A 21,854-nucleotide genomic window follows, 5' to 3' on the forward strand; every position below is an offset into this window, starting at 1 on the left:
GTCCAAAAAAGTCCACTTTTTACGAGTTTAATTGGTCCGATCTATACATGTGCACTGATACGGCAGTTGCCGTGGATATTTTTTACAATGTCATGAACTCATTTTTTTCTGAATGTGTTCCGTTATACTATCCACCAATCTCGAATAAAACTCCGTAGTTTTAAAGAGTTGAGCTGACTTAATTAATTTCACATTCACCGGTTCTCAATCCGCCCTTCCATCTTGTTTATCAGCTCGGTCAAACTTAACCATGCTGAACGCGCAGTGTTATAAAAACTATATAACTCATTGTAGGGTCCAGTTCTCATAGGACCCAGTTTATGATTTGGGCGTCCGCTTGGATTTATTAAACTGTGTTCGAAGGAATTCAATGACCCCTATGTTCCTAAATATGTATAAATATATATCTCTTTAGTTTGTCCTATCTTAGATTATGGATACTGCGTTTGAAGCCCTCAGTAAGGCGTCCATAGTAAACGCATAAAGTCGATTCAAAAGAACTTTTTACTTTTCGCTCTACGCGGTTTAAATTGGGATACAAACCAAAGATTACCTTCTTACATTAATAGACTTCTCCTAATAAACTTTCCATCCTGTCCTGTCCATCGACCCTAAGTGCGATCATCGAATTAACTCTCAGGGAGATATGTGAGTGGACGGACAGGGTAGGACTCAATATCAATGCGGATAAGACGGACCTCATTCTCTTCACTAATAGATACAAAGTACCGCCATGGATCCCCCAAGAATAAATACAACCAGGCTGACCCCGAAAACACAAGTCAAATACATTGGCACTGTTTTGGACATCAAGCTGGCATGGAAACCCAATGTACTAGAGAGGGTGAAAAAGGCCCGAGAAGAGACTGTCGTATAAGCTACTAAGCCAATGCAGCATATTCCAGGCGAAGTCTTCTCCATCAGGAAGGTGGCAGAGCTTGCGCAGATAATAGATCGCACATGTGAGGCGGTAAACCTGTTTGTAGACAGTCAAGCGGAGATTAGATCAATGCAATCGTCAGCGGTCAGTTCCAATAATGTACTGGCAATCAGGGATGCACTAGATATTCTAACCAAGATAGGCATCAGGGCATTGGTGGAAACGAAACCGCAGACGAACTGGCAAAGGAAGGAGTCGGACTGGCTAACTATAGAACAGAAATCGTCCCAATCTTTCTAAAAACGCTCCAAAAACCAGATGGAGAAAAAACTCCACAACCTGCAAAACATCAAAAATCATGCAACACCAATAACGGCAACTGCAAGAAATGCGATGAATCTGAGGCAACCGAAACCTTGAAGCATCTCATCTGTAAGTGCCGAGCCCGAATGCAGGCAAAAGTAAAACACCTAGGTGCCCCATTACTGGCATCACTTGCAGATGCCTCCAAGAGTACGCCAGGTCAAGTACTTGCCTTCCCAAAAAAACTACCGCGATCCTAAAGGACTTCAGCACTGCGTTACATTCTCCAGCTCCATGTGATAACAACATCCGGATAAATAAAGGCCATTACTGGCCTATAATTGGCCTCCTAAGAAGGGCCGTCCGGTTCAACCATACCTAACCTTTGTATAAAATAAGCAACTGAGAAGCGTTTTATGTTATTAAATACTCAATGGAAACTAAAAAAAAAAGGTATCTGTTTTTTTTAAGTAGCTTTTCACATTCATAAAGTTTCAGAAATTTAATCTACTTTAACTTTATTTACGCACTGTAAGAATTAAAGCGTTACGGATTGATGTCTATGGTCTATGTTTGATTTAAGTACAAATTTGGTATATTGTATGTAAATGTTATACTTTTTTTTTGTCAATAATACTGTAGGAAGGAATTGTTATGGATCCCATGACATATAGCGAACAGCGTTCGCGTCAACTGCTTGAAGAACGATTAGAAAGTATTATAAGTGCGGCTGCTTTAATGGCTGATGCAGACTGTACTAGAGATGAACGTCGAGAGAGAATTGTTGCCGAGTGTAATGCTGTGCGACAAGCGTTACAAGATTTGCTTTCCGAATATATGTCAAACGTAAGTATATTTATTCATTTGTATACTTTTGTACTTATTGCTACAAATATACGTATCTCATATTTTTTATAACCAAATATAAAGATGAGTCAGAAGGATAATAGTCCCGGACTTGCCCGAGCGATTGATCAAATGTGTAGGAAAACCCGTGACCTGCGAAGACAATTGCGAAAAGCTGTTGTTGATCATGTTTCGGACTCGTTTTTGGAAACTACAACACCTCTCATAGATTTAATTGAAGCTGCAAAAACAGGCAATGAAAAGAAAGTTCGAGAAAAAGCTGATGTTTTTACAAAGCATGCTGAAAAACTGGTTGAAGTAGCAAATCTTGTATGCAGCATGTCTAGCAATGAAGACGGCGTTAAAATGGTTCGTTATGCTGCTGCTCAAATTGAAAGCCTATGCCCCCAAGTAATAAATGCAGCATCTATTTTGACTGTTCGACCCAATTCTAAAGTAGCCCAAGAAAACATGACAACTTATCGCCAAGCATGGGAAGTGCAAGTTCGAATTCTAACAGAAGCCGTAGATGATATAACGACAATTGATGACTTTTTGGCAGTCTCCGAAAACCATATTCTTGAAGATGTCAATAAATGTGTTATGGCTTTACAAGTTGGCGATGCTAGGGATTTGCGATCAACTGCAGGTGCTATTCAAGGACGATCTTCCCGAGTTTGTAATGTGGTTGAAGCTGAGATGGACAACTACGAACCATGTATTTACACGAAACGGGTTCTAGAAGCAGTTAAAGTTCTTCGTGAGCAAGGTAAGATATTGATATCACTTTTCGAGATACTTTAACCTAAATATCTTAAAATACTGTGCAACAATTTGTTTTTGGGTACTTTTGAGGTGTTGTTATTTCAAGATTTTTTTACTTACGTCATTGAGAATATTAGACTTTTTTCTGTACATTTTTTTTCTTTCCCCAACGTTTTCCGACTTTTATACCCATGAATGGTATTTTAATTTAATTCAGAAGTTTGCAACGTAGTGAAGGAGTAACCCCGACCATATAAAGTATATATATTCTAGTCTCTAGTTTTTAGGCTATCTGAATTAAACTTTGTAGTTAGTCATCTATGCACTCTCATTGTTTTTCTCGCATAGAACATTCAATTTCATTGTTTTTCATACAACTTCATTATTTTTCATATTTTCACTATTTAAAAAAATAAAATTCAATTTATCAGCCGAGTCTACATAGCAATGTCCGACTGACCGTCATTCCTTCTGTCCGTTTCTACGCAAACTAGTCTCTCAGTTTTCTCACTAGTATATATATCGAAACGGGCCGAATCGGGCGACTGCATATATCATATAGGAATGATCGAAAATTTTTTACAAAATAATGATAACTTTTATAGTTTTCAACAGATTTATCAAATATAAGACAACCTATTTATATTATTCTACAATTTTGGGAAAAATTTTATGAAAATTTGACTATTATATCACTGCTATATACTATATAGCTGCCATAGGAGCGATCCAACATTTTAACCCTACAAAATTAGAACTTTTTCAGTTTTCAACAGGTTTTCATCAAATTTGATATATATCCCTTTTATATAATTCTAGAATTTTTATTTTAATTTTATGAAAATCGGACGACTTTATAAGATAGCTGCCATACGATCGTTAGATATAGAGAAAAAATGCAAAACTGTGAATGTAAAACTGTAAATATAAAATATATAGGTGATTGTTATGAAAGAAATAACTATTTCGTTATTTTTTTTTGAACACAAATCTATGTTGGCGTACAGTTAGAAAGTGTAGCGTAGAGTGTACGTGTATAAATGTGTATTTTCGGGTTTTTCACAGTTAGACTAATTTCACGCTTTTAACTCTGAATTTAGTGATCTTGTTTATTATTATTTATTATTGGTCTGAATTTAAAAATCTGTTTGCAATTATAAATTATTTTCTTCTTTTTAGTTTGGTTATTTATAAAAGCGTGTTATTTTTGTGTTTTTAAACTATTATTTATTTAATTTGAAAGCTTGAATCATTTGCCAATATTTGCCTTTTGTTTGCCAACCCTTTACTTTTTTCCCACATACAGTTTTGAAAATATTTAAGTTAAATAATTTTTAATTTTTTGAAAAACCTAAAGTTGACTTCAAAAATTCAATAACATTGCACACGTTTGCCCACACCTTAGACTATAAAAAAACTTCAAGAAAATTTTCAAAGACTGTACATATTAGGAAAATATTTAAATTTGTAAGCTGGACTCGTTTTTCCAAGGGTACCCACCCATTACGTTTTTTTTTCGCACGTCCAGCTTTGAAAACATTCAAGTTCAAAATTTTAATAATTTTTATACCCTTGCAGGGTATTATAACTTCAGTCAGAAGTTTGCAACGCAGTGAAGGAGGCACCTCCGACCATATAAAGTATATTCTTATTGCCGTGAAATCTGACCTTATTTCTGAACTGGTTCCCATAACCTACTCAGATAATATTTTGGAGTTTGTTGCGGTTCGTGTTCAAGTTCACGACTATTCTCTCTATGTATCATGCTCTTAAGGAATGTACCGAAAAGAAACTGCACACTTTCTTTCTACTATAACTTTCATGTTTTTGATTCGATTTCAATTTTTCTTTTTGTTCTTTTTATAGCAAAACTTAAACTTTCAATTTTTATAAACAGAATTAAAAAAAAATTAACTTCTTATTTTTAAGCGAATTTTTCGCTTAACTCCTCTCATCAGGTTCTGCACACCCTCCTTGGTGACCTTGCCGGCTGCACGCATCCAGTTTTTTTTTCATTTCTTTGTTATTTTGGGAGAGACTACCATTTTTTATTAAATTTCGCTTAACGATGGCCCAATATCTCTCAATGGGACGCAGCTCTGGGCAATTTGGTGGGTTCTCCTCTTTTGAAACAAACTTGATGTTCTCCGCCTCAAGGAGCGCCAATGTTGACCGGGCATAGTGCGCTGACGCTAAGTCTGGCCAAAATATTGTCGACACGTTGTGCTTTCTATAAAACGGTATTAAACGTTTTTTAATGCACTCTTTTTGGTAAACCTCTGTGTTTATTGTGCCATTTGTGAAAAATGGGCTGGTTTTTAGGCCACATGTGCAAATTGCCTGCCATATCAGGATTTTCTCCCCAAATTTGTCCACTTTTATTTTGGTGTCCGAGTCGCTAATTGTTTCACCTTTGGCTTTTGTGTAAAATTGGGGGCCTGGTAATGTTTTTGAGTCCAATTTTACATATGTTTCGTCGTCCATTACGACGCATTCCACTGCATCAGTGAGCAAGCGATCATAAAGCTTGCGTACTCTCGTTTTGCCGACTTCTCGTTGGCGCAAACTTTTTTTTGGCACTTTTTGTTTTTTATAAGTCTTTAGGCCATGCCGTTGTTTTATGCGCTGCACCATACTTACACTCGTTCGCGCTTTTTTGGCCAAATCTCGAACTGACGTCGTGGGATTTTTCTCAATTAAAGCTAGCACCTTCTTATCGACGCTGGCATCCCTTGGACTTCTTTTTCTGCCAGTTTTTGGCAAATCTTTTAGAGAACATGTCTTCCCAAATTTGATAATAATATTCTTAACACTATTAACGCTTACTTTATAGCGTTTGGCTAAGTTTTGGTACGAAACACCGTTTTTTGTGCAGTAATTGTGCACAATTTTTTGACGGACGTGTTCTTCAATACGAGGCATTGCGAAATGTGCAAAACAAATAGTGAAAAGAGAACTTGCAAACAACGCAGAATTAATAGAGCTTTCTAACGGTGCACCGCATGGCATGATCGACAGCTCCCACTGGGAGCTTTTCACAATTGAAAGTGTGCAGTTTCTTTTCGGTACATTCCTTACATCCCACCCCGGTCTGACGCTACTATTTATCTACAGCACCTGTCCTTAATCCAGGGAATTCACTCAACTCTGGGTGTTAATGACCATTTAATAGCTATGGGCGATTTTAACCTTCCTTCCATATCTTGGTTGCCATCACCAGACACCAATTTTCTGGTTCCCACTGCAGCTCATGACTTAGTCCAAGGTCTTATTGACCTTTCTTTGGGCCAATTGAACTACGTCAAGAACTGTAGTGATAAAATCTTGGACCTTATCTTTGCGTCCGAGTTCGCCAACGCCCTTGTCTCAAGAATTGACCCTATCTCCTATCCTGAAAATGCTTATCATCCCACTCTGGAGATAATTCTTGAAGCGTCGTTTCCTTTACTTCCTAGTCCAGAAGTTAAACCGACAACTTTTCGCTGCTTCCGCAGAGCTAATTCCAATGGCATTAACTCCTATTTATCCCTAGCTGATTGGACTTTTTTAGATTCTCTAGACGACCCCAATAACATGGTTATGCGCTTTTACGATATTTTATATTCTGCCTTTGACATTTATGTCCAATCCTTTCCTTCACCTGATGCGTCTTACAAACCCCCATGGTTTTCTCGTCGACTATCTTACCTTAAAAACTTGAAGTCTAGGCTTCACAAGAAATTCACTAGGACTGGGTCACAGGTGGACCTTTCTAGATACTTGACTGCTCGCACAAAATTCTTAGCCCACAATTCTGAATACCATCTAAATCGGTGTAGGGATGAGTTTCAGGCTAATCCTAAGCAATTTTACGCGTTTGTAAATTCAAAACGAAGATCCCAAAATTTTCCTTCTTGTCTTCATCTCAATACTGAGTCTGCGTCTAACGAGCAGGATATAGCGAACCTGTTCGCAAAATTTTTCCAGTCTACGTACTCATCCATTGGCTACAATACAACCTCTTCGTATCCTTATTCTCTTCCACTTTCAAATTCCATTTTCATACCCGCTATTTGCGAAGACGATGTTTTTCAGAACCTCAAGACACTAAAGCCTTCCTTTTCTTCTGGTCCTGATCGCGTTCCTAGCTGTGTTTTAAGACATTGTGCTGGTGCTTTATGCCGACCTCTGTGAATTCTTTTTCAGATGTCGCCTCGTCTTTCATTATTCCCAGAAAGTTGGAGGGAATCTTTTATCATACCTCTCCATAAAAAGGGCAGTAAATCTGATATCGAAAACTACAGATTAATGGCAAAGCTTAGTGCTATTCCAAAGTTATTCGAACTTCTGATTACTTCGCAGCTGCAGCACCAATGTCGGTCAATTATGTCCCCATCAATTACGTCTACAAACCTTCTAGAATTTTGTGCTCTCATTAGAAACGGTTTCAAATTAAATTTTCAAACGGATGTTATCTTCACCGATTTCAGCAAAGCTTTTGACTCGGTAAATCACCTACTATTACTAAGAAAACTTACGCTTTTGGGTTTCCCTGCTTAATTGACTAACTGGATTGCAACATATTTATCCAACCGTAGTCAACGTGTTGCCTTTAAGAGCTCTCTCTCAAACCGGGTTTTTGTTACTTCTGGCGTTCCTCAAGGGAGCCACCTTGGGCCACTTCTGTTCGGCCTCTTTATCAATGACTTGCCTGAAGTGGTTCTACACTCAAGTGTGATGATGTACGCAGATGACGTCAAACTTTGTTTGCCATTGACGAACTCTCATTCACACAACCTTTTGCAAACTGACCTTAATAACATGCAATCCTGGTGCATTAATAATCTCTTCTTTCTCAACAACTCCAAATGCAAATTTATGTCATTTTACCGGAAGAATTGCCTGCTCGCCAATTACTCTATAGGTGCGTGCGATCTTGAACGCATTTATACGGTAACAGATCTCGGAGTCCTATTTAACCACACCCTTAATTTTAATGACCACATTGGTCTAATTATTAGTAAAGCTCGAGGGGTTTTCGCCTTTGTTAAGCGATGGTCAAAGGAGTTTGATGATCCTTACACATCAAAACTTCTTTATATCTCACTCGTTCGCCCTATTCTTGAATATTGTTCGTGTGTGTGGTCACCTCAATATGCGAAGTATCAACAACTTATTGAATCTGTTCAGAAACAATTCCTTTTGTACGTGGATTACACTGGGATCCGCATCGTCATCTTCCATCGTATGCCGATAGGCTAAGACTTTTAAGCCTCCCCACCCTAAAGAATCGTCGAACCTGCCACGGCGTTATCTTTATACTTAAGCTACTCAATGGTCAAATTTGCTCCACGTATTTATTAAGCAAATTACGTCTCGCAGTCCCTGTAAGGCCTTCTCGTCATTTTCGTCCAATAGCCCTTAACGTTTGTAAGACGTATAATGACGAGCATGATCCTTTCCGTGTTCTATGTTCCATGTAGAATAAGTACTATTTTCTGTTACATGTTGAATTGTCCTACGAGTTAAATGTCCAAAATCTGTTAAATTACCTATCCTTACTTCTGCCAACCTGATGTGAGTCGGAGCACATCGTTAAAAAACACTCCCTTTTGTTGTGCAGAGGTAAGGGTACAATATAATTTTAAGAATGGCAGTTCATTGCTATTTTCTTTTATATAAATAAATAAATAAATAAATAAATAAATATATTCTTGATCAGGATCAACAGCCGAGTCGATCTAGCCATGTCCGTCTGTCCTTCTGTCCGTCTGTTCGTTTCTACGCAAACTAGTCTCTCAGTTTTGAAGCTATCTGAATGAAACTTTGTAGTTAGCCATCTATATACTCTCACTCGTATATATGTCGGAACGGGCCGGATCGGATGACTATATCATATAGCTGCCATAAAAATGATCGGAAAATTTGTACAAAAAAATTATAACATTTTCAGTTTTCAACAGAATTTAATCAAATTTTAGATATAGTCATTTCTACATTTTCTTTTTGTAAAATTTTATGAAAAGCTCCCATAGGAACGATCGAGAAATTAATACAATTAAAAAATATAACATTTTCAGTTTTCAACAGATTTTAATCAAATTTGAGGTATAGCCATTTTATTTCAGTCTTAAATTTTGTGTCAAATTTTATGAAAATCGGACGACTATATCATAAAGGTGCCATACAAACGAGCGTTAGATGTGGAGCAAAAAAGCAAATTTGTGAGTGTAAAACTGCAAATATAATATGTATAGGTGAATGAAATGAAAGCAGGTATTACTTCATTGTTTTTTAACACACAAATATATATAATTTATATTGTATGGATTCCTAGTCATAGAAGTTCTATCTGCAAGGGTATATAAACTTCGGCGAGCCGAAGTAGCTTCCTTTCTTGTTAATAAAACTGAAAGTTGCCAATTAAAATTTTGTTTTTTCAAAGCGCAATAACATCGTTTGCCCACCCTTTAGAATTTTGGATAAACTTTAAGTTTAGAAATTTTCGAAACCTGGGAAAACTTAAAACTTCGAATCGTTTGCCCATTGGTATCCCGTTTTGTCCACCAACTATTTTTCCACGACCCACGTCTAGTTTCAAAAATATCAATCTTAAAAAAAATGTTAAAAATCCCCAAGTTGCGCTTGCCTTAAAAATAAGTTATAACGTATGCCCACCCCCTAAAATTAAATATTTTTAAACAAATAACGATTGCCCTTCTAAAACCAAATAAAATGAAAAATATAGTTTTCCGACTAAAAATTTTTAAGAAAAAGCGTTTTCACATGTCTTCACACATGTTTTCCAACCCATTTATTTTAAATATTTGTATTATAAAATTATATTATTAAAGAAATATAATCGTTTACCCACCCCTTAATTTTAAATATTTGTAATTAAAAAAGTTAGCCCACCACTGAAAATTAAATATCACTTTTATGTTTATGTTTAAAATGGTTCAACCCCAAATATGGGTATGGATAGAATGTTTTGTTTATTAAGCTTTAAGAGGTGGGCAAACCATTTTTGTTAAAAATATTTAATTTTGGAAAAATCTAAAGGGTGGTCAAACGTGGACAAACGATGTTATTGCAACACTGTACGTGTGCCAAAAAAAATGGCTAAAATGGGCAAATGATTCCAGCTTTCAAATTAAAACAAGAAAGGAAGCTAACTTCGGCACGCCGTAGTTTATATAACCTTGCAGATAGAACTTCGATGACTAGGAATCTATACAATATAAATTTAATATATTTATGTTAAAAAACAATGAAGTAATACCTGCTTTCATTTCATTCACCTAAAGATATTATATTTGCAGTTTTACATTCAAAGATTTGCATTTTTCCTCTACAACAAACGATCGTTTGTATGGCACCTATATAATATAGTCGTCCGATATTCATGAATTTTGACACAATATTTTAGACTAATATAAACTGGCTATACCTCAAATTTGATGAAAATCTGTTGAAAACTGGAAACGTTATAATTTTTAATTGTATTAATTTCTCGATCGTTCCTATGGGAGCTATATGATATAGTAGTCCGATTTTCATAAAATTTTACAGAAAATTGAAGAGTATAATAAAATGGCTATATTTTAATCTAATTTTTGATCTAATTCTATTGAAAACTGAAATTGTTAAATTTTTTTTGTACAAATTTTCCGATCATTCCTATGGGAGCTATACGATACAGTTCTCCGATCCGGCCCGTTCCGACATACACTGCGTTTCACTTGAATAGCACACTTTACATAGGAAATTTAAAATCTCGAAATCTTTTAAACAAAAAGAAAACTCGTTGATGTTTTTGTTTCTATTTATAGAGTAATCAATTTTAATTATAAGAAAAGTAACAAAACTTAAATTAAATTAACAATTAATAAAGGTTAACAAAAAAACTTAAAAACTTCGAAAATTCCACAACAATTTTGTTTCACATGAATAGCACATTTTAGATTTAGTGTCATTTCAGCAGCCAAGAAGATTGATTCATAAAAGTTTTTTGATTAATTTGTGAATTTCAAACATAGTTTAATCATTTTGTGCAATTGTGGGTCGTGGTACGTCACTAAATGACAAGGAACAGATCCAAATACAAAGCTATATTGATTCTGACCTTTCTGTGGCTAATATAGCGAAAAAAATTGGAAGAAGCAGAAAAGTCGTACACAATTTTATAAAGAACAAGCAAAACTATGGAAAAAATATGAAAGGTCGCCAAAGTAGTCTTAGCGACACAGATAAGCTTGCAATTCTGCGGGAAGCCTCACATTCTCATGACTCTGTGAGCAAGATAAGGGCAAAAGCAGGTGTTGACGTGAGCAAAACTACTGTTTGGCGAGTTATTTCCAAAGCTAAACATCTTAAACGCTTGAAACTTAAAAAAAACCACCGCTTAACCCCAAACGAAAGGAAGCACGGTAGGACCTTTTGCCGCGTTAATATGTCATGGTGTAACGAGTGGAGGCTCGTAGTTTTTTCTGATGAAAAAAGTTCAATTTTGAGGGGCCAGATGGCTATATTTATTATTTTCATGATCTGAGGAAAGAGACGCATCAATTGGAGCGTTTACACAGTCGAGTAGGCGGAGTTATGGTTTGGGGAGCCATATCTTACTATGGCACTTGTGAACTCCAATTCTTATCCTCAAACATGAACGCAAAAGCGTATCTAATCGTCCTCGAAAAAGCTTTTCCACCATTGGAAAATTGTTTCAATCATTTGCCTTGGACATTCCAGCACGAGAATGCCCCAATACATACTGCACGTGATGTAAAATCTTTTTTAAAAGATAAAAATGTTGAAACTCTGTACTGGCCACCATACTCCCCGGATCTGAATATAATTGAAAATGGTTGGGGATGGCTGGTCAGAAAGGTTTATGAGTCTGGCAAACAATTTTTAACAAAAGACGAACTAATTGATGCCATTCAGAGGGCCTGGGCTACAATATCCCTAGACTACATTAAAAGTCTATATGATTCGCTGTCCTAGAGGATCTACGAGGTTATATTGAATAAGGAGGGCTCGACCCATTATTAAATTAACATACATATTTACATTAATACTTACTATTGAATAAAAACATATTTCCTAATACTTAAGTTCATTAAATATACTTAAAAAAAAAAGTGCTATTCAGGTGAAACAAAATTGTTATGGAATTTTTGAAGTTTTTAAGTTTTTTTTGTTAACCTTTATTAATTGTTAATTTAATTTAAGTTTTGTTACTTTTCTTATAATTAAAATTGATTACTCTATAAATAGAAACAAAAACATCAACGAGTTTTCTTTTTGTTTAAAAGATTTCGAGATTTGAAATTCCCTATGTAAAGTGTGCTATTCAAGTGAAACGCAGTGTATATACGAGTGAGAGTATATAGATGGCTAACTACAAAGTTTCATTCAGATAGCTTCAAAACTGAGAGACTAGTTTGCGTAGAAACGGACAGACGGATAGACGGACAGAAGGACAGACGGACAGACGGACATGGCTAGATCGACTCGGCTGTTGATCCTGATCAAGAATATATATACTTTATATGGTCGGAGGTGCCTCCTTCACTGCGTTGCAAACTTCTGACTGAAATTATAATACCCTGCAAGGGTATAGAAAAACATAAAAATTCCGGACCCAGCTTCTTTGAGCTTAATTTCATAATTATGGTAATATTGCTTCAGCCTGTGATTTTCCTGTGAACGGATGTCTGCATGTTTTTGCTTTAAGAATACTGTCTTAGCGGGGTGAACGCGTAGTGTCGCTGTCTCCGAGTGTAGTTTGATAGTAAGCACGAAAATAAGATTAAACGACGCAGTTAAAGTCCGTATTAAACTTTAGTGTGAAAAGCCGAAACGCAACTATGCCCCGACATATATATCATTTATATTGTTTTAATGAACGAAATGGAATCTGCAAGAGTATACAAACATCAGCGTTCCGACGTTAGCTTCCTATCTTGTTCAACTTCTTTTTATCAGCTTCATCAGATGATCTAACTGTGTCTGTTCTTTTGTCAGTCCGTCTGTACTTCAGTTTTCAAGTTATTTAAAAATCAGATAACTATATCATATAGCTGCAATATAAAAAATAGTAAAATAGAGGGAAATAAAAAAACTGTGAGTGTAAAACTTTTACTGTAAAACTGTTAATATAAAATGTATTGTTGAATGGAATAAAAGAATCCATTACTTCGGTATTTTTTCAACATATATATGATTATATGATCGAATTGCAGTCTGCAAGGGTGTACTTTTTTTCTTTTTATACCCTTGCAGGGTATTATAATTTCAGTCAGAAGTTTGCAACGCAGTGAAGGAGGCACCTCCGACTATATAAAGTATATATATTCTTGATCAGGTCAGCGAGTCGATCTACATGTGTCTGTCGTCTGTCCTTCTGTCCGTCCCTGTCTTTCACGACAGTTCCGAGTTTTGAAGCGATCTGAATGAAACTTTGTTTAGCCTTTATATCTCTCACTCGTGTAATCCGGATCGGACGACTATATCATATAGCTGCCATAGGAATGATCGGAAAATTTTTACAAAAAAAATTTTAACTTTTTCAGTTTTCAATAGAATTGGATAAAATTTGAGATATAGCCATTTTACTATACTCTACAATTTTGCATAAAATTTTATGAAAATCGGACTAATATATCATATAGCTCCCATAAGAAATTAATTCAATTAAATTTTTAACCTTTTCAGTTTTCAACTGATTTTCATCAAATTTTAGGTATAGGCATTTTATATAAGTCTTAAATTTTGTGTCAAATTTCATGAAAATCGGACTATTATATCATATAGGTGCCATACAAACGATCGTTTGATGTAGAGGAAAAATGCAAATCTGTGAATGTGAAACTGTAAATATAATATGTATGTGTGAATAAAATGAAAGCAGGTATTTCATTGTTGTTTAACATAAATATATATAATTTATTTTGTATTAATTCCTAGTAATCGAAGTTTTCTCTGCAAGGGTATATAAACTTCGGCGTGCCGAAGTTAGCTTTCTTTCTTGTTTATAATAAAAGCTCTGAAATTACCATAGGAGGAAAAATCAATTTTTATTTTGCAAGGACTTAAAGGAGCAATTAAAGAAAAACATTTTTTTTTCTTTCCTAAGTTATGCTGAAATTTGAACAACGCGTCGAAACTGCAGTTGGAGCACTCTTGAATAATTCAAATAAAGACGTCGACGAAAATGATTTTATTGATGCTTCTCGACTTGTTTACGACGGAGTTCGTGAAATTCGAAGGGCTGTTTTAATGAACCGAGTAAGTATAACTATGTTAGATAGAAAATATTATATGAAAATCCGTGAGAGTTTTTGGAAAAAAATAAGTAAAATTAGGCGACTAACTAACGGCCTATATGGGGAATTTTCACTGAAAAATAATCAGAAGCACGTAGGTAGCAGTCCAAGAATTTATTTCTTGGAGCGGCCAACGTTCTCAAGCTTAGATCTGCGACATGCTTCCACGGGCAAAATCCAAATTTTTTCTAACGACGTACGTGAAAGCTTATAAGTTCGGTCAATACCTCGACTGTGCTACCTTGAGAGCGAGCAGATAAGGTTTTATTTTATGTTTAAAATTCATTTAGATTCCTTTTCATTCGAATTTTTTTTTATATAATTTTAGTGAGAATTTTGCAACGCTATGAAATATGATAATGAAACTTTGTGGTTAGTCTTCTATATACTCACACTAGTATATATGTCGCAACGAGCTGGATCGAAAGACTATTTAATATAGCTGCCATAGTAACAATAGAAAAAATTTTGGAAAAAAATTCTTTATTTTCCAATTTTCAACAGATTTTCATTAAATTCGAGATCTAGTTATTTTATATTATTTCTTTTTTTCTTGTTATATAAATTTTCAATTTTATATTTAATCTTAAAACTACTGCTATTGCTACTACTACTCCAACAATACATAAATTAAAGATTATTATGTTTTTATAAAAAAAATAATCTTTATTGAATTGAGTTGGATTAAGAACTAACTTGGCTTAAGCTATGAGCTGAAAAGTCCCGTGCCTTACATAGAAAACTCGGTTTTTTTGGTTCAAAATTTGCTTTATTTATCAAATTAATCTTTATCTAGAGCAACATAATCATTCCAGCGCTTCTCTAACATTTCAACTACTATTGTAGAACGATTTATCTTTTGCCTCAAAATAGGCCTCCATTTTCGCGATAATCTCTTCATTGGTGAAGATTTTTTTACCGGTGAGCATTTTTATTCAGGTCTGCGAAAAGCCAGAGACTACTGGATCCAAATCTTACGAATATAGTGGATGTGGGAGAAATTTGATGTTGAATTCATGTAGTCTTTGCCATTCTATTGACTGACTTGTGACACGGTGCGTTGTGTTGATGTGAGCAAAAGCGGCACTCATTTTAAGAAGAGCTTTATCATAGTCAAATGCTCATGCAATATAAATCTAAAAAAATCTTTTGATATCTTTACGATGTCAGCTAACTGACGCAACATCACTTTTTGATCATTCAAAACGATTTTGTGGATTCTTTTGATGTGTTGCGGTTCCCAAATGTCTCAGCAATGTCTAAAGCTGCACGAAAAACCAGGAAAATAAAAAAAAAAAACTGGAGTAATCGATCATCATTTTTGTATATTTTTTTTTTTGCGCTCTCGTTTTGTGCAAAAGTTTGCAAATAACCACCGGGGTTAACATAAATTCCCGTTTACTTCGCGTGTGCATGCAGCTATTCTGATTTGTGATTATAATTGGTTTTATTTCCCAATTTAGTTGTGCTGCTAGTGCTAGCTTTTGCAAATTTTGCATTCCTTTTTGTGCCTTCTTCTTTTGTTTGCGCCGTCGCACTATTGGCCAGGAAGTTCGTATTTTAGCCAAAATTCTGTAACTTCTAAAATAAATTATTTAGAGACGTGAAATTTTGCATGCACATTCTCAAAACATTGAATTTTATGTGTTCAAAAATTAGTACCAGAAAATATTTTTTTTAAGAAAGATAATCCCAACCAAAGTTAAAAAAAATATTTTTTTTTTGTTTTTCATTAAAAAAAAAACTAACAATTCGATTTGAAACTCAATGAAACTACTTGAGTATTTAGATAATATTCATTAGAAAAAAATATTTTTTTATTTTTAAATTTGTTTGTAAAGTAATTTGTGTAATAAATAAAAAACATTTTTTTTTTTTTAATTTTGTGTTCTACTAGTTACATTAAAAGCATTTCGATGTTACTATATCTGCCCGCATAGGGGCAGGAAATTTTTATTCTTGCCTATAAAATGAAAAAATAAAACGCAAATATCCACTTTGACCAGCTGCCATTTTGTATCCATTGAATATAAAGTAATAAAATTTTGAGGAAAGATAGCTTAATCTGTCCTTTTTATTATTCAATTTTTTTTTTTCCCCCACTTTCTTAAAACTATGTTTGACCCTTTTGGCAAAAGAACGGGCCACCAGGCCCATAGTGCGTCGCAACAGCTAAACGTTTTAGTTATATATCTCCCACGCTCACCCGCTCTCTCGCTTTTGCTGTGCCGCTGTACTTCTTATTTTATCTGATCTCCCACGTTCACCCACTTTCTCGCTCTCGCTGTGACTCTCACTTTCTATCTTCATAGCTCTGTTGTTTTTTCCTCTCCTTTTTTCAAGTAAGTCTTAATAATGTCCGGAAATATTGTCTGTTTCGCCGAAACCTGCAAAAAGGCTATTTCTGCAAGTGACCATAGAATCGGCTGCTGGCTGTGGGACAACGTCATACACGCCAAGACACGCCAATTATATTGGTGTGCAGCTCGGATGGCGGACGATGTAAAAAAAAACATCGCCGTGCGTTACTGCTGCGACGCCTTTCGCGATGTAGAAAGGGAAATGATGTCTTTCATGCGGCAAACCAAAAAACGGCTGTAAATGCATTTTAACGAGTTTTCGTAAAACTCTTGAAATGTTATGGTTATTTGGAAAGTGCTGACTTGTTGAGTCAGCTCAATTTCCAGAATTCTAGATTTTATATATAACTAGTGTTGCGCCACTGTAGATTCTCCTTCGAACTGCATGAACCTTTTAGAGTCTTATGTGCAAATTATAATGATTTGTACACACTAATCTCTAACGTAGATACCCTTCCCAAACTAAAATTTTTAATACAATCACACTTAGTAAGCATGCAAGCAAACACCATGGCAGCACGCCGGTAGTCAATTTCCTCGTATTCTGTCCAATATTTTCCATCGCGCCTACTAACACCAAACCCAAACAGGCACGTGCCTGGTGACATACGGGCCACTTGAGTGTACTGATCGTGGTGCATCATCGTCCATATATTAAAAAAATTACAATTGGTCAATGCATTGAATTCCCAATCGACAGATGCCCTAGATAAGTTCACTTGCTAAGGCACGTGCGTTGACCTTGCTTTTTTTAAGGCTAGCGATCGTTCACAAGTTGGTAGTAAATATAACTTCTGGTTGTTCACTTGGTTGCGCCACATGTACTGAGCTTGCATTTTCTTAATCAGTGATTATGGGAACTAGATTGTTATTAAAAGCCTTGAAATTTTTATTATTTTATTTTTCTGTGAAACGGATTAAAATAAATTAATTAAAGCATCTAGTATTGAGATCAATAATATAAAATAACCCCATAATACTTTTCTCTCTTGAACGTTGGTGCACTAACGTCAGTACATTCAAGTGGCCCGTATGACACCAGGCACGTGCCTGTTTGGGTTAGGTGTTAGTAGGCGCGATGGTAAATATAGGACAGAATACGAAGAAAATTGACTACCGGCGTGCTGCCAGATTGTTAGCTTGCATGCTTACTAAGTGTATTAGTATTAAAGATTTTAATTTGTGAAGGGTATCTACGTTAGAGATTAGTGTGTACAAATCATTATAATTTGCACATAGCACTCTAAAAGGTTCATGCAGTTCAAAGGAGGTTCTGCAGTGGCGCAACACTAATGGGATATAGGATCTAGTAGTTCTACATGGTACATGGAAATTAAGCTGACTCAACAAGTCAGCACTTTCCACATCACCATGGATAAGGTTAAAAATAAAGGTTATCCCTAGCATCGTTCTACGATTGGCTAAGGACGGCAAGTTTATTAATAGGAGTCTACTAGAGTAGGAAGGTAATCTTTGGTTTGCATCCCAATTTAAACCGCGTAGAGCGAAAAGTAAAAAGTTCTTTTGAACCGACTCAATGCGTTTACTATGGACGCCGTACTGAGGGCTCCAAACGCAGCATCCATATTCTAGGATAGGACGAACTAAGGAAGTATATAAGGATTTAGTAACATAGGGGTCATTGAATTCCTTCGACCACCGTTTAATAAATCCAAGCACACCCCTGGCTCTATTCACCATAGACGAAATATGATCAATAAAGTCAAGTTTTGGATCCAAGCGGACGCCCAAATCGTCAACAGAATTAATTCTTTCCAAAGAGCAGCAGTTCAGCGTGTAAGTAGCAAGCTTAGGAACGACACGTGAGAATGTCATTAGCTTGCATTTCGAGCCATTTAAGTTTAATAAGTTTACACGGCACCAAGTTTGAAAATTATTATGATCTGTTTGTAAATCCGACTGGCAGGCAACGTCATTGTATTGCACGCAAAGCTTGACGTCATCCGCGTACATAAGTAGTCTGGAGTTAGTCAAGACTTTGGGAAGGTCATTTATAAATAATGTAAACAATAAGGGTCCCAAATGGCTTCCTTGCGGGACGCCAGATGTAACCCTTAGAACATTGGATAAATTATTCTTAAAGAGGACCTTTTGCGTCCTGCCATTCAAATAACTTGAGATCCAATTAAGAAGATCACTTGGAAAACCCATTGAATCGAGTTTTCTAACGAGGAGAGAATGGTTAACAGAGTCAAATGCTTTACTGAAATCAGTATAGATTACATCTGTCTGACAATTATTATGGAAGCCCTTTATAATATAGGAAGAAAACTCCAAAAGATTTGTTGTTGTTGATCTTCGCTTAATAAAACCATGTTGACATGGAGAAATAACCGATCTACAAAGGTGCTGTAAAAGAGGGGTGATAATATTTTCAAATAATTTTGGGATGGCCGACAACTTAGAGATTCCTCTATAATTGCTGGCATCCAATTTGCTACCTTTTTTGTGGAGAGGAATAATAAACGATTCCTTCCAAATAATGGGAAAGTGGGAGGTTTCAAAGGACAAGGTAAACAATTTCAGAAGGGAATAGCACAGGGCGTCGGCACAATACCTGAGCACACAGCCAGGAATTCCGTCGGGAGCTGGCGAATAAGCTGGCTTGACACGATGAAGATCTAAAAGGAGAGAGCTTTCGTTTAGGCTAGGACAGAAAATTAAGTTCGATTTGGGTATGTCGTAGGAATAAGTCTGGTATATATACGAAGAGCTAGAATAGGTTGTTCGAAAAAACTGCGAAAATAGATCGGCTATTGCCTGATCATTATTTGCGGTAGTATTTTCAAATGAAAGCGAGGAAGGATTTGTTTTAGGTTTACGTTTAGTGTTAACGAAATTATAAAACTGTTTTGGGTCCTGTGAGAACTGGGCCCTACAACGAGTTAAATAGTTTTTGTAACACTGCGCGTTCAGCACGGTAAAGTTTGACCGAGCTGATAAATAAAATGAAAGGGCAGATTGAGAACCGGTGATTTTAAATTTAGCGTAAAATTAAAAAATTAAATTTAGCCGAGCAATTGCCTTTTTGCAGGTTTTGACGAAACAGACAATATTTCCGGACAATATATGGACATACCACTGTACTTGTACTTTGAAAAAAAAAAAAAACAACAGAGCTATTAAGAAAGAAGTGAAGAGTCTCAGCGAGAGCGAGAGAGCGGGAGAGCGAATGAGATCAGATGAGATAAGGAGTGCAGCGGCACAGCTAAAGCGAGAGAGTGAGAGAGCGTGGGAGATAGGTAGATAAACGTTTAGCTGTTGCGACGGTGCAAACAAAAGCTAGACGAAGAAGGCACAAAAAGGAATGCAAAATATGCAAAAGCTAACACTAGCAGCACAACTAAATTGGAAAATAAAGCCAATTATGTACACAAATTAGAATAGCTGCATGAACACGCGAAGTGAACGGGAAGTTATAAACACAAATTAGAAAATTTAAGTTAACCCCGGTGGTTAGAATCAATCTTTAATACAAAACGAGAGCGCAAGAAAAAAACACGTCCGTTCACTTGGAAAGATGAAATGATTATGATTATAATGATTTATTATATTTTTTATTTTTCTTTAAATTTCTGATTTTGATCAAGAAACCATCTAAAACAGCTAAAATAAAAAATTGTTTTTGAAAACTGCAGTACAATGCACTTTTGTTAGTTCTTTTCCGTCAAAAGGAGTAGTCCCTGAAAACCACCATTTGGTGGTTAGCACTGGGAAGTTCTCGGCAGGAACTTCGTCAGATTGGAAGGGGTTTTTTATCAAACCTAGTTATTGAAACAAACTAGAGAAAATGTGCCAGGTGTTAAAGTATTTATTTAAATTCATGTTTATTGTTTATGCGTTAGGGGATGATGTTAGTGCCCCTTTATTACCCGCCCGACCTTGTTAACACCTTTCATTATATGTATTGTGTTAACTCATAATTGAATTAATGTGTGTCTTTTTCTATTTTCGAACCCAATTATTTTTCTTTTAAGCAGTGTTCTTCATTTCAAATCCATATTAAGTCTAAGTTAGAATTAATTCCCTTTTTCTTATAATGTTATAATGCAATAATATTTAATTTTTTTTGTTAAATCGTGAAGCCAACAAATTAAATATAATAATACAATTGAATTTCAAAATAAGCTTAACATATTCCTAGGCTAATTTTTGATAATGGTAGTTAGTTGTAATATATTTTGATTAATTTGTATTAATCATTTTTTTGTATTGGCTGCACCTTAGAATATTAAGATTAGATTTACGACCTTCACAAATCCGTAGTTCACAAATCCGTTGTTCACGCCAAAAAGGCGCTTATTTTCGAGGGACAGTGATATCTCGCTACCAGCTTGGAAATGTCCCGTAGGCTCTCTCTCCCTTTTCTATCAGTTCAAAGAGCTTTCAATTAGCTCGCCCAAGGTTTTAGTTTCATGTTGTTTGTTATATTTAACATTTTAACCAATATAGATCCGATGCACGTCGCGTAGTACTCCAAATAGTTGCCGTGTTTTTATTATCGAGTGCATCTCCCTTTATAGCCGCCACCTCCAATACATGGTCCTTCGAGACGGATAACTCTCCTGCAACTCCTTTGGCTTTAACACCGCACAAGATAAGTGATACATATTTACATTATTGCTGCCGGTCATACAGTGAGGTTTTGCGAAACTCAGTTCGTCCGTATGATTTTCTAAATCAAAAATTATCCAAAAGCCAAAATTGTATGTCTAAATAAATCCCATTAGCCATAGTGAAACTTCCAATTTCAAAAAGTTTTTTTTTTTATTTTCGATGATATATGTATATATTATATATTATATATTATATATTATATATTATATATTATATATTATATATTATATATTATATATTTATATTTATATTTATATTATATTATATTATATTATATTATATTTATATTTATATTATATATTATATATTATATATTATATATTATATATTATATAGTATATATTATATATTATATATTATATATTATATATTATATATTATATATTATATATTATATATTATATATTATACTAGCCGGCCCGTCCCTGCTTCGCACGGGAATTAAACATTACATTTAGATTAGTCAATTTTAACACATTCATAATAATAATAATAATATGAAACATATTCATCCTTTCTTTTATTTATTTTTTTTTTTTCAATTATTGAGGTCATAACCCTAAAAGAAAATACATTTATTTAGTTAGTGCTTCTCTGTAAACAATATTTGATTTTTTTTTATTTTGTGGCAGCAAAATAAATTGATTTTCAGGGGCTCCGACTCGCGATAGACCAACATACAGTTGACCATGAGTTAAACATTTATTTCGTAGATCGATCCCTACTAATTCGAAGGTTTGGCCTTGGGACTTGTTA

At 35.2% G+C, this 21,854-nt stretch overlaps 1 protein-coding gene across 5 annotated transcripts in view; it reads left to right on the forward strand.

Moving 5' to 3' along the window:
* alpha-Cat (catenin alpha) overlaps positions 1-21,854 on the forward strand; it is a 99,736-nt gene that overhangs the window by 31,709 nt on the left and 46,173 nt on the right. For 2 of the 5 annotated variants that reach the window (XM_020946927.2, XM_020946928.2), the window contains exons 4-6: positions 1,826-2,029; positions 2,114-2,798; positions 13,911-14,062. The exons of 1 other annotated variant lie outside the window; for it this stretch is intronic. In XM_020946927.2, the coding sequence (XP_020802586.2) occupies positions 1,826-2,029; positions 2,114-2,798; positions 13,911-14,062 (1,041 nt within the window). The remainder of the gene's footprint in view (positions 1-1,825; positions 2,030-2,113; positions 2,799-13,910; positions 14,063-21,854) is intronic. 2 more of the 5 variants (XR_015272946.1, XR_015272947.1) reach the window with 1 other exon arrangement.

Source organism: Drosophila serrata, unplaced genomic scaffold (genome assembly GCF_035046125.1).
Source record: "Drosophila serrata isolate PLE 108 unplaced genomic scaffold, ASM3504612v1 contig_358, whole genome shotgun sequence".
Classification (NCBI taxonomy): domain Eukaryota; kingdom Metazoa; phylum Arthropoda; class Insecta; order Diptera; family Drosophilidae; genus Drosophila; species Drosophila serrata.